The 15,701-nt window shown below is 35.8% G+C and overlaps 1 protein-coding gene across 1 annotated transcript; it reads left to right on the forward strand.

The window, feature by feature from the left end:
- The first annotated feature begins 6,229 nt into the window (after nt 1-6,229).
- Nucleotides 6,230-14,838, forward strand: LOC127875125 (cytochrome P450 2C23-like). Its single transcript, XM_052419958.1, has 6 exons — nt 6,230-6,966; nt 7,099-7,384; nt 8,228-8,457; nt 8,775-8,994; nt 14,069-14,289; nt 14,541-14,838. The coding sequence occupies exons 1-6, from the start codon at nt 6,627-6,629 to the stop codon at nt 14,729-14,731; spliced, it is 1,488 nt and encodes a 495-aa protein (XP_052275918.1). The 5' UTR covers nt 6,230-6,626; the 3' UTR covers nt 14,732-14,838.
- Nucleotides 14,839-15,701: the final 863 nt, after the last annotated feature.

The following is a 15,701-nucleotide window of genomic DNA, read 5'->3' on the forward strand; positions in this document are numbered from 1 at the left end:
AGTCATACCTTCATAAGTCTTAATAAGCTTTATTTGTATATAAAAACCTTTTTTTTCAACTTGATAAACAACACAGATAACCAAAATAATATAACAATGTTAACTTCAATGTATTAAACAGTATGCTGCCTAAATGTTTCAAAATTAATTATTTAAACATAAAATCACACCAATTTACATCATTTGAAAGGGAAAAAGAAATATAAAACATCAGAAAATAAATCATCTCACTTAATTTGTTAAACAGTTATATATTGTCATTTGGACATGTCATACATCAGCTTCTGTTGTTAAAACGTTTTCTGTTAGTTGTGGATGATTTCCAGGATCAATTAAATTATAGTTGATCACGCCTATTTCCTGACAGAAAGGCCCAGATAATTACCACCATCTATTCTAGTTGCCTGAAATAACATAAAGCATATTTTTTTTACAAACTATCAACAACAAACAAACACATACATGTCACTATCTTTAAATGTCCGAATTTTAACATATCCGAAATATAGTACACCAAGTGAACGATATACTTTTTATTTCAGAAATTGTTGGTATCTTAATCAAATTATATCCTTCCAAGGTCATAATAATAATGGAACTATTAAACAAAAATGCTCGCAAATACCTGTAGAAAAAAGTGTATACCGGCATGTGTTTTTGTGGAGAAATTAAATGCTTTTGCCAGCCCGATCGCCTATGGTTTTGATTAAAGAAATAGCGGCCCTAATAATTATTATAATTACTGATCGTCGTGACAGTTTGTCCCAATGTTACTTTTTGGGGGGCTCAATATCATAAAGGAGCCAATAATAATCCGATAATAACCCCCATAAAACTTGACAATAGCAGTAAAAACACCGTTTGTAACACTTACACGCTTCAGTGATTTCAATATACTCTCTGCACTGTAGGTCGCTTACATCGTCGAAAATCAATATTTACAACTGACAGACGCTGGCCGCTAATGCTCAGTCGCGTGCTTTCGATACGCAGTACATTTATACGCCGCTCTTTAAAAATTGGAGGCACTTTTAAAAATTCAAATGGTCAATCAAGACAAAGTGGTTCTATAAATTTAGGGTTCCCGGAGGACCACCCAGCTTGAAAGAACTGGTGGTCCTCGCCAAAATATGGGGGCCTCGGGTCCCCGGACCACCGTTAGTGTCGAGGCCTGATAACGAAGGAACCCCGAGTCCGTCCCGTATGTCCTACCACTGGTGGTCTTGCTGTCCCGCCGTACCCGTCCCTCTACAGACGGGACCTCTGGACCGGTACGGGCAGGCGAGCTCTCGACGATAAACAGCGGATTGGTCAGATCCGCAGCATCCTGGAGAAGACAGCAGTCTCAGCAGTGAAGAAGACGTCCGGCTCAAGGGTGACGGACTCAGCTGGATTTGCTGAGCCATCCGCAGAAGATCAAGCCGCGAGATATCAATCTTCTGCAGGCGGCTCCTGGCCTCGGTCGCGACGAGCACGCTCCAGCTGCTGACATATACTGATATATATACCACGTGACCCGCTTTCTAAAGACATCACCCTACTATTTCATGTAAACACAACCCTACCGTTTCAAACAGTAATTGTATAATGCGGGCAAAAGCCCGCGAAGCGGGCGTTGACCGTTTATTTGTATAACTTTTCTGAAATACAAAGAGACATTACCTTATAGGCTATCAAGTCAAATAATTCCTGCCTTCACCTATTTTCGCGATGGAAAATCATAGAGCGCTAGAGCACATAGACACTTCGACAAACGCTATATGTCACGTAGATGCATTCCTCATGAAATAATACGGCATGGCAGTTATTATTAAGTAGCGAATCGTACTCTATGTTGTTGTATTATATGTTTTTGAGCGCCAAAAATGCTTTTTTTTCTTCCGGTTTGCCTGTTTCCCGGCATTTAGCCGTAACGGGAAACAAGTCATATTCCACAGACTGGTTACTACAAAACGCGATAACTTTGGGCAACATATTTTCCCGTAATATAACTCGTCTTAAATGTATTGCATAAATCCAGATTTCTTTCGAATCTATTTGCTTCGATATATTTGATTTCTGATTGTTATTATTATCCTCATAAATCAATAAACGCTTGTTTAAAAATAATGTCATTTAAAATATTATAGTCGGCATCGGTATTCTCGCGGTATTTCAAATGCGCCACCCTACAGTACGTGCTGTTCACATGTCAGAGTTCATGACACAATTTGCATTCGCTCTCAGAAAGGAGTTTTACATGTGATCTTTAGCAATAATCTGGTAAGTTGCGGTTGTAATCCTCCAGAAACAAGTTTATTTACAAAATATATCGATATTGCGATTTAACTGTTTTGTATTTTAGCTTAGTTTCAACTTGTTTACACCTTGCTGTGTCACACTTTTGCCGAGGTTACATATCACTATATACAGATTAGGCCTAAAACCCCTAAATCTAACACTGTCGAATTTTCGTATCACAATATTCCAGATTGTTCAAAATTAAACAAAAAACTTTACAAAACGCTTGCATCATTTATCAAATTTTAAGATTTGTGCTCACTGTTGGTTCTCCATTTTTAGAAGCTGTTCTGCCAAGCACTGGACATCACACAAGCCATTCTATTGAGCAAAACTGACAGTGTTGGTTTCCAGAAATCAACAAAGGAGGGATTCCTGAACTATCAAAGTTTCCATGGAATGAAGTTTTTAGCCATGGTGATCTTGTTAATTGGTGCGTGTAGGTTTACTTCAATTTCAAAGGAAAATATGTGAACTTTTATAGAACTTTGAAGAGTCTATATCTGTCTCTCTGTAAACAAAAATCAGCTGTCACATTATGAAGACGTATGTGCAAACATTGTCAATGGGTTGTTAAATTGACGATTTGAAGGCAATTAACATGTTGAAGAAAAGCGATTGTGTCTGCAACTAAATGTTAAACTTGCAATAAAACAACTTACCACAAGTTGGTAAAAGAACTCCATACGTAGACGTTGTCATCATTTAGTAAGACAGTGTAATAATAAACAGTAGCAACTAGCATCATAAATTAATAAATTTGCTGTTTATTGTTGTTGTCCATGATAAATATTGTATGCACTAGTAAAAAAACAGCATTGTTTATTTATAAAATTGTATGTATAATATATTGTTTTGAATAAACTGCATACTATTCTGTATTATTCTTGTTTTTCATAATGCATTGAATGGATTATGATACATAAGGAATTCATTCTGACAACAGTTTTTCAAATGATAACATCACTTTGTAACTACATAATACATAAATATTCTTGTAAGCTGATGACAGTGTTTAAGCATTACTGATTTGTTACTAGTCTTTTATTTGCAAATAAATGATGTGAAGTGTTCACTATTTATATTGTATCGCAATGCATTTCCATATAAGTTTTATATATGGACTGAATATACTAACATAATTAACATGCTTCTTCTAAGCCTAGACAGACTGACATATAAACAAGCAAATTCGTTGAATTGATATTCCCCGCCAAACTAGAGCTTTGTCACAGACGTGACAATGTCATTTGGTGTGCATCATACTCTTATCCGTATATATATATATATATATATATATATATATATATATATATATATATATATATATACTAATACCAAGTTTCAATGAAATCCACCAAAGCACTTCCAAGATATGGCTCCGGACACAAAAGTGCCGGAAGGACGGACAATGCCAAAACAATATCCCTTCACCTTTGGAGGGGCACAATAAGCTCATATGATTACTGAAATATAATTATATATGTGTGTGTTGTTTGTGTTAAAAGAATGTATAAATTTTAAAAAAATATGGATGATATAACCTTATGTTTGTTTGCATTTAAATATTTACCATACAGCTACAAACTTAGTGTATGCAGTTTAGACTGTGATTTTTGAATTACTACAAAATGGCTCGTTTTTAGTGGAAACCTTATTTAAACTATGCGACAATAGTTTGCAAAAAAAAACTGTATCCTTGGGAGATACCAGTATTAATGAAATATTTCAATTGCAAAAAAATAAAAAATAAGTAAGATATCCTACAGTTCACATAATTATACATTGATAATCCTGTCAATCAAAATTGATCTGACACATTACATTATTTTGAGCATGTTAAATCAGTTTATGATTGAATCAACAGCTTACTTTGACTTGAGACATTTTATGAAATAACCTGTTTCCTGGGTAGGACCAGTACTTGGCATCTTAAGGGTTATCTAAAGAATACTTCCACTTAAGGGATCAATGCCGAGACCCCAAAGTCACTAAGCGGACACCATATCTACTACGCCGCAGCCACCGAACCAGCTTTAAATTCCAGAGGCTGAAAAAGCACACAATTATGAGATATTAAATGTTAAAGCTTGGCAGATGTAAAACGCTATTTTTTTCATCAAGCAAAACATAAGATTTATTTTGGCTGAGTTACTTTATTATTGAAACAATTATAATGTTTTGTACACAATAATGCCCAAATATTTATTACGATACGTGGTTATCAAATAAGCTTTTTCCCGTAAATTAGTTAGCACCTATTATCATATTACTGTAGCTATATTATGAAATACATATTGTGCATCTTAATAATCGACTTGTATTATTAAATCATCAAATTACGTACATAAAAATACAATGATCAATCCAAAATACACACGCTATTTGCGGGGAACTTACCGAATAGTCGAATGCTTGCCCGCGGGAAATGCCCTTTCGTTTTGGTGTAAATAATAGGAAATAACTCAAAGAATAATGAACCTAAAGGATAAAGTACCGGCAAAAATCGTCACACTATGACTTACAATTGAGCATTTTAACTAGAGGGGAAATTTGAACAAAAAGCTAGTGTACATTTTCTATAATATAAAGGAATACTACAAGCATTTAAAAATACTTAGGATTGCTTAAACTCGATAACATCACAACAATAAATGATGATTATTGTTTCCCAATTATTACGGGATATATTACGCCTATACTGTTGCACAAATAACAGAAATAATTCACACATATATATATATCATATTAATACACAACAATAAAATACAAACAGGCCGAGTAGAATCTAATAGCTTTTTCAGTTTTGAAAGCTCATAATGTGAAAGTCTCCCTGCATGGGTATTTAAAATCACAAAAGATTCATACAACCAATGGTTCCAAGTAAGACTGACTCACAATACATCAGCCACAAATAATTAGTTAAAGAAAATGAAAATAAGTTACTCAGAGAAATGTTCGTTCTGTAAAACAAAAACTGAAACTATTGTTCATTTATTTGGAGTTGCAATGGCATACAAATGTTTTTTACCCCACAGCACATCTGCCATTAAAATATTGATAACAATTTCAGTTTCGATTGTAAAACATTTATATTGGGGTCAGTTGGTTAACAATCTGAAAAGTGTAACATGTTATGGCTCGAAATAAAACGCTTTATTTGTAGTTATAGGCGCAAAATGGTAACCCCTACATTTATGGTTTGCGAAGTAGCTGCAAAATAGTCTCTGCATTTATAGACAAAATCTATGGATGGGAACGAATACTGCAAATGATACTCGAATATTCGCTTTAAATTATTCGAATATTTTCAAATGATCAGTTTTTGTACCTTAGATTCAAATGTCTAAGTAGCGAGACTCTGAACTGTGAATTATACGTCAATTATCTTAGATAGTTAATAGATTAGTCACGCTGTATAAACACCTTTGCAAACAGACCAATAAAACCAGTAAATACACAACCACATTCCTGATTCCCTCCATTATTTCAATTATAATCTCATTAATTAATGAACGCTGTCTCCAGACAATTCAATAACTGATACACAAAAGTCGCTTGTCAATGTGCATTGCGTGTTTGTCTTTTATCCTTCAATTAAAATCAGTTATTTAAATAACTTTAAAAGTTTATTGCATACACTCGTAGAATTGGAAATGAATGCCACACATGTGTGGTTGGATGAGACGCCTTCCACTCATCACGGCTCAGAACTACTTTTTCTCACAATGCGTCTGTTCATTCATTTCTTATCCTATAATTCGTTTTATTGTATTTCTTGAAAGCAATACTGCGTTATTATCATAAGGCGTTATTCGATAGCCAATTCTGTTTTCAATTGGCTATTTACTGACCGATCACTGACCTTGAAATTCGGCCATTTGAAACGTAATCCGTAATAGTAACTGGACCAAACTTGTTTATATATCTACATGCAGAGAATAGTACGGATTTCCAAACACAGACCTTTTTTCAGATGTTGATAAATGTCAATAAGCTGAAAAACTGAGTTAGACAGATGCGCCGAAAAAAGACTTATGAACGCTTAAGTCAATCAATCGGATGGGATTTAACTTTGTAATACTCGCTATTAAATACTTTCAACAAAAAATATATAAGACTGTTTCGTTGGGATCATGCTGTTATATAAAGTTATATAAGAAAAAAATACGAATACGGTTGTTGCCAGGGAGAGAAATCAACGTAGGTAGACGAAGCTTATAACTTCAGGACAAACTGGACTTACAATAAACAAGGGGAAATCAAACTAAAAGTAAGAACCAGAGTGAACTGTATACCAAACTACACGTAAGAATCAGTGAAGTTAACACATACAGTGCGTAGATATGTTGGAAGAATTGTCCTTAACGTCAGTCGGACTGATTTTCATGTTATGCATCCTGGTTCACCGATTTCTGTTCAGCAGAAGCGCTGGAAACCTGCCGCCATCTCCCGGCCTGTGCCTGCCCATCATCGGGCACATCTACCTCCTTCGGGAGGATATGAGGCCGACACTGGCGCGACTCCGGAAGCAGTGCGGTGACGTGTATTACATGAAGTGGGGGAGCGTGCCGGTGGTGATTCTTAGCGGATATGATGTCATTGTGGACGCTTTCAAGAAGCAGGCCGACCTTTTCGCGGCGAGACCGAAGTTGCCCGTTACGGAAAATCTCACCAGAGGAAAAGGTACGACTATTCATTTCAACGGACTGCATATAAACAAATCACAAATATAATAGGTTAACTATACATAATACAGCGTTTTCATAACGTAGAAAGATCTTGCACTTTAGTTAAATAAGTTGCCCGCTTTCTTAGGCATAGTTATGGTGAGCGGGGAACCATGGCGGGAGCACAGAAGATTCACACTTGGCACACTGAAGGACTTCGGTATGGGCAAGACTAGGCTAGACACCACCATACAGGAACAAGCTGCATTGATGGTCGAGGAGATAGGAAAGCACAATGGTGAACCTTTCGATCCCAAAGATGTGATAAGTGCCCATGTTGCCAACGTTATTTGCTCCATGTTGTTCCGAAGACAGTTCAAACACGACGACCCGCGGTTTAGAGGATTGATAAAAATATTGGATGAAAATGTACGGTGAGTTAACTACTTATTGTACATGACTTCCAAGTATGTCTCTGAGAATGATTACCTTATTAAGCAAATCAGCCATAACACTCCGGCCCTATGGTAGCATACGATATATCTGCCCAAACCTCATATGGTCCATGTTATCCAATCATCTGACGTTCGTAGTCGGAATTAATCCCTTTATGCCTAGCGTTTAGAAAAAAAAGGCCTTGGCAAACGGCGAAGACCCAGATGAGACGCCGCATTATGCGGCGTCTCATCTGGGTCTACGCTGTTTGCTTACAGGAATTTCTGTAAGAAATATTCTAAATATAGAAATAAATATACTAGACATCCCTAATTTTGGAAATAAATTGATCCAATTTAGAAGGATGGGAGAGTCCACTAGGCATAAATGGGTTAACCTTCAGCTGCAAAACCAGGAGAAATAGTTTATTATATAATGCGGTCCGTTAAACCCCCAACTTAGCCATGGATCAGCATTACATGCTTTGACGACATCAGGTGACTGTTGTGCTTTTCTGCCGTTTTGGTAAGCATTATAAAAATGATGGTATAAATATAATACAAAATGAGTCTTGAATACAGAAACGCTTAATATCTCGGCACGAAAACATAAAGAATTCTCCAAATGCATGGGATTTAGAACTCAATAAGTTGTGTTTATTCATTAATCTGGACAGACAATACGCCTTACTTCCCGTTTAATGAATGTGATCCCGTTTACGCAACGGACATATTCCATTAAGTGGCTGTAAGTAGTATTCTCTACAGCCATGGTCTATTAATGAACGGTTTTGTCCCAGGTACAACACACCTTCGTGTCGCTATACCATAATTATGTTTTAGTATTATGGGCGGCCTCGCCAACTTCTTCCCATGGGCGGCCCACATGCCCGGTGATCCCTTGGGTGTCGGACGGGTGATAGCCAACTGTAACACCCTGCGCGATTATTGCGCGGATATAGTACGTGAGCACGTGGAGACGTACAATGAGAACTGCATCGATAACCTGGTCAGCGCGTACATCAAAGAGGTGAAGAAGCACGAGCAGACGAACGAGCAGACGACTATGAGCTGTGCGTATTATGTTGTCTGTTCCGTCTGCTCTGAGTTAAGTTTATGTTTGTATTACAGTTCAAGATTCATTAATGTCAAGAAACATGTGATATGCCAAATAAGAAAACGACTACTGAATTATACTGAAAAGTTTTTCTGTCATAATTGTTTTCTCAACTGGATTCTGCCTATTTCGTTTCAATAAAAGCATAAGCATAATTATCTTATTAATTTCAAAGTTGGCATGGGCAGCGACTTTAGCTGAAGCAGCAACACCTATGTGTTCAATTTAATAGTTATTCGGATGTTACTTGGTGGGTGAATTGTTTTATTTCAGTCGAGTATCTCGAGATACTTATCATGGACCTCTTCAGTGCCGGAACGGAAACGACGTCGACCGCGCTCCGCTGGAGTCTCGTCTGCCTCACGGAATATCCCGAGATTCAAGAAGGCTTGTACACGGAAATAACGAGCAGCATCGGTAATTTCCGGCCTCCGTCTGTCTTAGACAGATCGTCCTTAGTGCGTGTGGAGGCCTTCTACATGGAAGTGTTAAGGTTCGGTGCATGTTGATTTTATAATGTGTATGCGTGCAAAGAGAAACTCATTACATGGTATTTTGTATACTGATTATAATATAATTAGATCTACATATCTACATGTATGCACAGTGTCGTCAAAACAGTCGCTTTAACGAAGTGAGTTTATCAAGTGAGCTTTCTTTACCCGTATGTGTTTATACAATGTCCATGAGTGTTGATTCTTTACACATAGATGTGTATACATGACCAATGGGTGTTTTCCTTTACTTATGGGTGTTAATACTTTACCCATGGTTGTTCATACCCATGGACGTTTATTTTTTACCCAATGGTGTTTTTCCTTGACCCACGGTTTTGTTTCTTAACCAAAACAAGCTAATATTTAATATGAACTATACCTTATGAAAACACAATTCGGGACCAATTGGGCTCCAAATACTCTTGTTTGTGCATATACCAGGAATTTATATGCCGTCTTTCTGGATGACTTCATGAGATATATGCTGATTCGTATTAAAAATGCGTGAACCAGTTCACTGTAAATTAAAGAGGGCCTGAGAAAGTGTTAGAATGATGCAAACGTAATACATGTAGATTGCATTTTAATGTACCGGTATATAAAATCGTGCTAATATAGAGTTTCATGTTTCTACATTGTCACAGTCTTTTTATTGTAAAGAACGACGTACATGATGTTTGGTAAAACAATAACTAGATTTTTACTTGATAAAAATGTATCATGTAAGGCACTACAACGAATCGGTTTAAAAGAATTAAGTCCTTATTGGCATGAACTCTTAAACCCATTTCAAAAGACCGACTAGTGGCTACACAACGGTTAATGATATTGCACAGTTAAGTTCGTTTATACGATGACTTCTCGTTTGTTTGGTAGTTACCCTAAAAATCTGAGAAATGTGCCTGGAAAAAAAGTTGGTTGGCATTTTTAGGCATGGCTTCTTTTTATGTTTTTTGGTATCTAGATACCCTCTGCTGAAAATCTAGAGGGGATGTCACCTTCTCAGGTGCTTGACATCCTTTTAATTAAGTCAAAGGTCAATGGGCACAGTTGTCAGTTGTTTAGGAGATGAAATACATGTCATTGTGATCTTTAACCAAAATTTAAAAGTTTAAGGCAGTAATATTGTCTGAAAATGAACCTTCTTGGATCTAATTAAAATTTTATCTATTCTAGTGTTCACTTATATAGGTCAAACGGTCATTAATTGCACTTTTATGCCAAAATAAACATGACATCTGGCATTGATTATCAACAGAATAAAATATTATGTTCAAAAAGTTTTTTTAAACAATGGAATAGTTTTTGCTAATTGTTGTTAACTCTTTAAACATATTTGTAAAGTAAAAAGAAAAATTAAAAGGATCCATTATATATATAATGAAGCACAACGTACGCTTAAAAAAAAGACTGAAACTCATTTGTATATTTCAGTATCTGATTACATTGTTTTTAAGTGTACATTCTTCATCCTGTTTAAACGGCATATATCTTATATTGCTGAACTTATCCCTGGTGAATTACTAGACAAATTCGACAAAGAGAAAAATGAAGTGAAGAACTTTTCTATCTGGAATTCCTACCTATATTAGGTTGACATTCTTATGAAGTTCATTAAAGCCCAATGAGTAGGCGATTGGCTGTTGCACCGTGGCTAATGGTGAACGACCACACAAAGTATGCCCGTACAGGTCCTGTAGATCTAGCAGACATAAAAGCATTAGAATATGCAGCACCTGAAGTATTCAGAGAGTTTATTGAAGGTCACTTTGTAGTCACGCTGAAGGAAAAAGCATTCAACTGAGTACCTGTCGACCAAGCTACTGAGTGGATAAACAGAATGTGTAAAACGACAGGGGAAATCATTGGAATAACAAGACAGGACCAGGCAAGAGATATGTTTTGCATTACGTGGTCAGTAAGATCTGAGGTTTCCAATAGTACCATGAAATTGTTCAATCAAAATGATGATGACGAAGATCTTGGAATATTGAAGAATAGAGCAGATGGAACTCGAGTTTCTTCAGATGAAGAATGCGTCAAGAAAATGATGCAGCTCTTTGGTTCATATGATATATTCGGAGTGCATGAAGAGGAGAACAGACTGTTCTCAATAGCATCTAAGGAAGTTGCAACTTATGATATCACAGATGATTAACCTTTAAAAGTCGAGGTAAAACATTATTCAAGGAATTTGCAGAGAAAAGGCTTAAAGAGCAAAATGTTAAAATGTATGCTCCTATTCAAAATGTACGGTCCAAACCATTTGCACATCTTTATAAGGAGACAGTCAGTGTCAAAGATTTTAAAGGCTGACAGAAAGATAGAGAAGAGACTTTTCAACGCAGCTAATTAATTGAGAGCCGTAGAAACAGCATCTGTACAAGAACATTATCTTTATGAATTGCCATGTTAATTTGCAAAGGCTAGTGGGAAAATGCATGAAACCCAGAAATCAAACATACTCCAAGTGCTTACAAAGGAAAATGATTTAGTGACGCCTCAAGTTGTTCCGACAACGACTGATGCAACATGTGCAATAAAAGATGGACACGCGCTAATACAGCGTTTATGTAATCCTAAGGACTGTCAAACATTTAGATAATATGCAACTGTTTTTGTTACATCTGTTTTAAGGCATTTTAGCGCAAACACTACCCAAGTTGATGTGACTTTTGGTCGATACTTTGGAAGTAAATATATCAAAGAAGAAATGAGAGTTAAGGAAAGCGTCGACCTATAAGGAAGCTCATAACAAGTCCGTTCCTTTTCCGCAAATATGGGAACATTATATCACACACGATGACAATAAAGCAGACTTGGCTGAATTTCTCTCAAACGAATTGCTTAAACAATCAGAAAATCTTCCAGCAGGATCAACCATAGATGTTGGAGGTGGATTTCCTGGTGATGTTGATTCACAGTCGAGTACTTTTGATGCGACAAACCTATGTGTAAATCACGAGGAGGCAGATAAGCGGATGATAATGCACTCAAGAGATGCTTTTGATAGAGGCTTCAGGCATTTAGAAGTATATTGTAGAGACACTGACGTTCTGCTCTTGTTAATATACCACATTGGAGCTGACGCCGATGTATATATGATATCTGGTACAGGCAAACAAACAAAATGTTATCATGTGCACACAGTTTCTTAAAAACTAGGTGACAATGTTAAAAGGAACATTTTGGAGTTTCACGCATTGACAGGATGCGACACCACCTCTGCTCTAAATGGAATAAGTAAGAAAACCGCCTCGGTGAAGTGTATTGCACAACCTGATACATTGGAGGTTGTAAGTAGAGATGGTGATGCTCTAGCAGTTTCTAAATTTCTGTGTGTGCAGTATGGCTGCTGTCAGGACCAATCACCAAACATTGACACATGTAGGTTTCAGTTGTTTTTGAAAGCCAGGAAGAGTTTGAATTGGTTACCTCCTACAAATGATGCGCTTGAACTTCACATTAAAAGGGGAACTTATTTGGCAAAGATATGGCTAAATGCCATAGATAAGGATTTTGAACCTGATGATCCTCTTGATATTGGCGCATGGAAACTTGAAGAAAATTCATTGAAACCGGTATGGATGAGGAAACCAAAGGTCCCTGCAGCATGTGTCCAGTTAGTATCATGTAGCTGTCAAACCAAGTGTAGTGCAGCACGATGTAAGTGCTATCGATCCGACCAAGGATGCATGTTTGAATGCGCATGTGAAGCGAATGGCTGTTTAAACCCTAGATAATTATTGAAAACGATCAAAGATAGGGAGATACTGCCATAGTAATTCGTGTTTTGGAACAAAACTGTGAATTTATGTACCGTATATTAAATAAATTATCAAACAAGACCGACATTATCTTCAGCATGATGATACAGTAGGTCATAATAGTGCATTGAAGTCAGATGAACATTTGTTTTACTGTATAAATGGTTCTAAAATATTTTGAAATATATTACTAAATAGATCACTGTTTTTGGTAAAATAATTTCTGTTTTACATTATTCATATCTATTACAATGTTTACTAATTTGGTTAAGTAAAAATAAATTATATTGCATGAATATGACATTATAGAACGTATGGTATTAAGAACTTCATTATAGTATACTATTTGAGCAGAAATCTTTTATTTAAAATAGTATTTAGCATAATATGCAAATAAAACAATATAGATATTTAGACTGTAACGCAAATCACAAATGTTTACTTGTAACGATACTGTCATTGTTTAAATTCACGAAATAAATTGTGTTGATAGGATAATGCCAAAAAATGTTTGGTTCTTATTATAAAAAGTTGTTATACTATAAAACGCAATAAGTATTAAAAGTCTAAAAATGAACATGTTTTTCTTTTAATTTAGGTAACGTAATTTACAAAGTTAGGAACATTCACTTAAGATACAACAGAGAAATACTCTCTTCATCATCAAAGTATCCATCTCTCCTTGAAAAGTTACTTACATATATATCATGCAGGGATCTGTGGTTGGTTTCAACATACACTGCAATTTACTTTCCATACAGGTTATAAAAGTGCACTTGATGACCTTTGACCTACCTATGAAAAGCCAAAATCAGTTAAAAACGGAGATAACCCTTCAAGTATCAAATATACCGGTTAGTCAGTTCAGGAGTAGAATCAGTTATAGTATATGATATTTCACAATTTTGGCAATGTTACCTCAATTTTTAAAGCAAAATACACTCATTGACCTTTTGACCTAATTACATGGTCGTCAAGCATCCCAGAGGGTGACATCCCCTCCAGATTTATTTTTAAATGTATTTGCAATCATTATAACATAAAAGGAAGCCATGCCTAACAATTGCCATCAGATGTCAGATTTCGGGAAATTTTAGGCCAACTATGAGGTATTTTCATAGGCTTGTTTGCATTTACTGCGTTTATTTATCTATGTTGGTTTTACATGTAACATGTATAATATAATGCAATACATAATATAACAAATACGGCTAATATCTTAATCCTGCCTATTTGAGGACTATGATGACATGTCAGTTTTTTTTTCATATTTTTAATTTATTAAAATGTATTTAAATTTTAGGTTCTGCAGCTTAGGAATCATCTCCTTGATGCACAGTTCAACCGAGACGGTGACTTTCAGAGGTTACACTATACCATCCAATGCAGCTGTTATTTACGACCTCATATCCGTATTCAGTGATCCCGACATATGGGGCGACCCGCTCGTGTTCCGACCAGACAGGTTCATTGACGAGCACGGGAAGTTAATCAAACGGGATGAGTTCATTCCATTTTTCATTGGTAAGATTTTGCAAGATGTGTATTAAAGTACAGTTTTGAAACGTTATTCAATATAGACGCACTTTATTACGTGACATATGAGATACATTAGCTCTTTATAGATAAGTATTTATATATTGATGACAATTACGCATCGTCATGCTGTTGATTCTAAAATCCCCCGCTAATGCAATAATATTAATGTGTTACAATAAAGAACATGCAGATCTTTGTCTCATCTAATATACGTTTACACCCACCGTTGCCTTCAGGCAAACGCAGTTGTATCGGTGAGTCACTGGCAAGGATGGAACTGCTGATATTTCTAAGCAGCCTCGTACAGAGGTTTCGTTTCGAAAGTCCGGCTGGGGAAGAAGTCTCCATGGCGACCACGGACGGTGCGTTCGGAATTGTGCATGCGCCGAAGCCTTACAGGATTGTAGCAGTCCCTAGGGGCGGTTGACTGACAGAACATGTGATTTGCGCAGAATGACATTAGAATGATTTTGCAGTATACCTGTATATACCGGTATAGGTCAGAAAAAAAATATTAAAGGGCCTAATACACAGCATGTGGCTTTGAATGTTTTATGTATAACCCAACATAATAGATGCATTCCTAAGCGATTTAGATCTACATTTAAAGTTTTCTGTGGCCAAAAAAAAGATGAATATATATTTAAATATATTATGTTCACAATTGCTGAAATATAGGTTCTTGAATTTCCCATTAATGGCCCTTAATGTTTAAGTATTTCAGTCAAATCTCTGAAGTTAACCTTCAAATAATTTTACTTTGCAAGCTCATCCTATCCAATCAAAGTTGCTTATCTAACTGGAGTCAGTACTTGGTGAACAATTGCTAGGTCGTTACCCCATCCAGTCGTTAATATGTATCGTCATGTAAACAAAGGCTTATTGGAGTAACATAAATAATTTCTTTTAAACTATAATATAAATATTAATATCGCATAAATTGTTTTAAATTAATACCTATTGTTAAACTTAGGCATTTGTCCACAATTTAATATAAAATTGTTGTATACGCCTGCATCTCATTCATGAGGTAAATTCCTCTTTTCGAATTATTTTCATTGGAAGATATTTTTTAATAACAGCCATTTCTCATGGACCTTGTGTCCGAAAAAAGTATAAATATAGGATTCGAAAGTAAACAAGTTTCATTTTCAAAATAGATTTAAAGCGACACCATCTTAGTACTAAAACGAATTATACATTTAAATTTTAAATACATAACATTCGAAAGAAAAAGTAACGAGATGGAGGTATGAATATTTTAATGTTTGCATATGCAATTTTTTATATATTCTTTTAGAAATGATATGAGTAATACTGAAAGTAAAAGTAAGAAATGTTGATGAACCCGTTGTTTTTTATTTGCTATTAATTACGACATACGGTAACACTATCTA

The sequence above is a fragment of the Dreissena polymorpha genome, chromosome 3 (genome assembly GCF_020536995.1).
Source record: "Dreissena polymorpha isolate Duluth1 chromosome 3, UMN_Dpol_1.0, whole genome shotgun sequence".
Taxonomy (NCBI): domain Eukaryota; kingdom Metazoa; phylum Mollusca; class Bivalvia; order Myida; family Dreissenidae; genus Dreissena; species Dreissena polymorpha.

What these genes read in the sequence shown, in the direction of transcription:
- LOC127875125 (XM_052419958.1), top strand. Translation starts at nt 6,627, where the DNA reads ATGTTGGAAGAATTGTCCTTAACGTCAGTCGGACTGATTTTCATGTTA. An exon ending in AAATCTCACCAGAGGAAAAG is followed by an intron (nt 6,967 to 7,098) that starts GTACGACTATTC and finishes CCGCTTTCTTAG; the next exon opens with GCATAGTTATGGTGAGCGGG. An exon ending in CGAGCAGACGACTATGAGCT is followed by an intron (nt 8,458 to 8,774) that starts GTGCGTATTATG and finishes GTTTTATTTCAG; the next exon opens with TCGAGTATCTCGAGATACTT.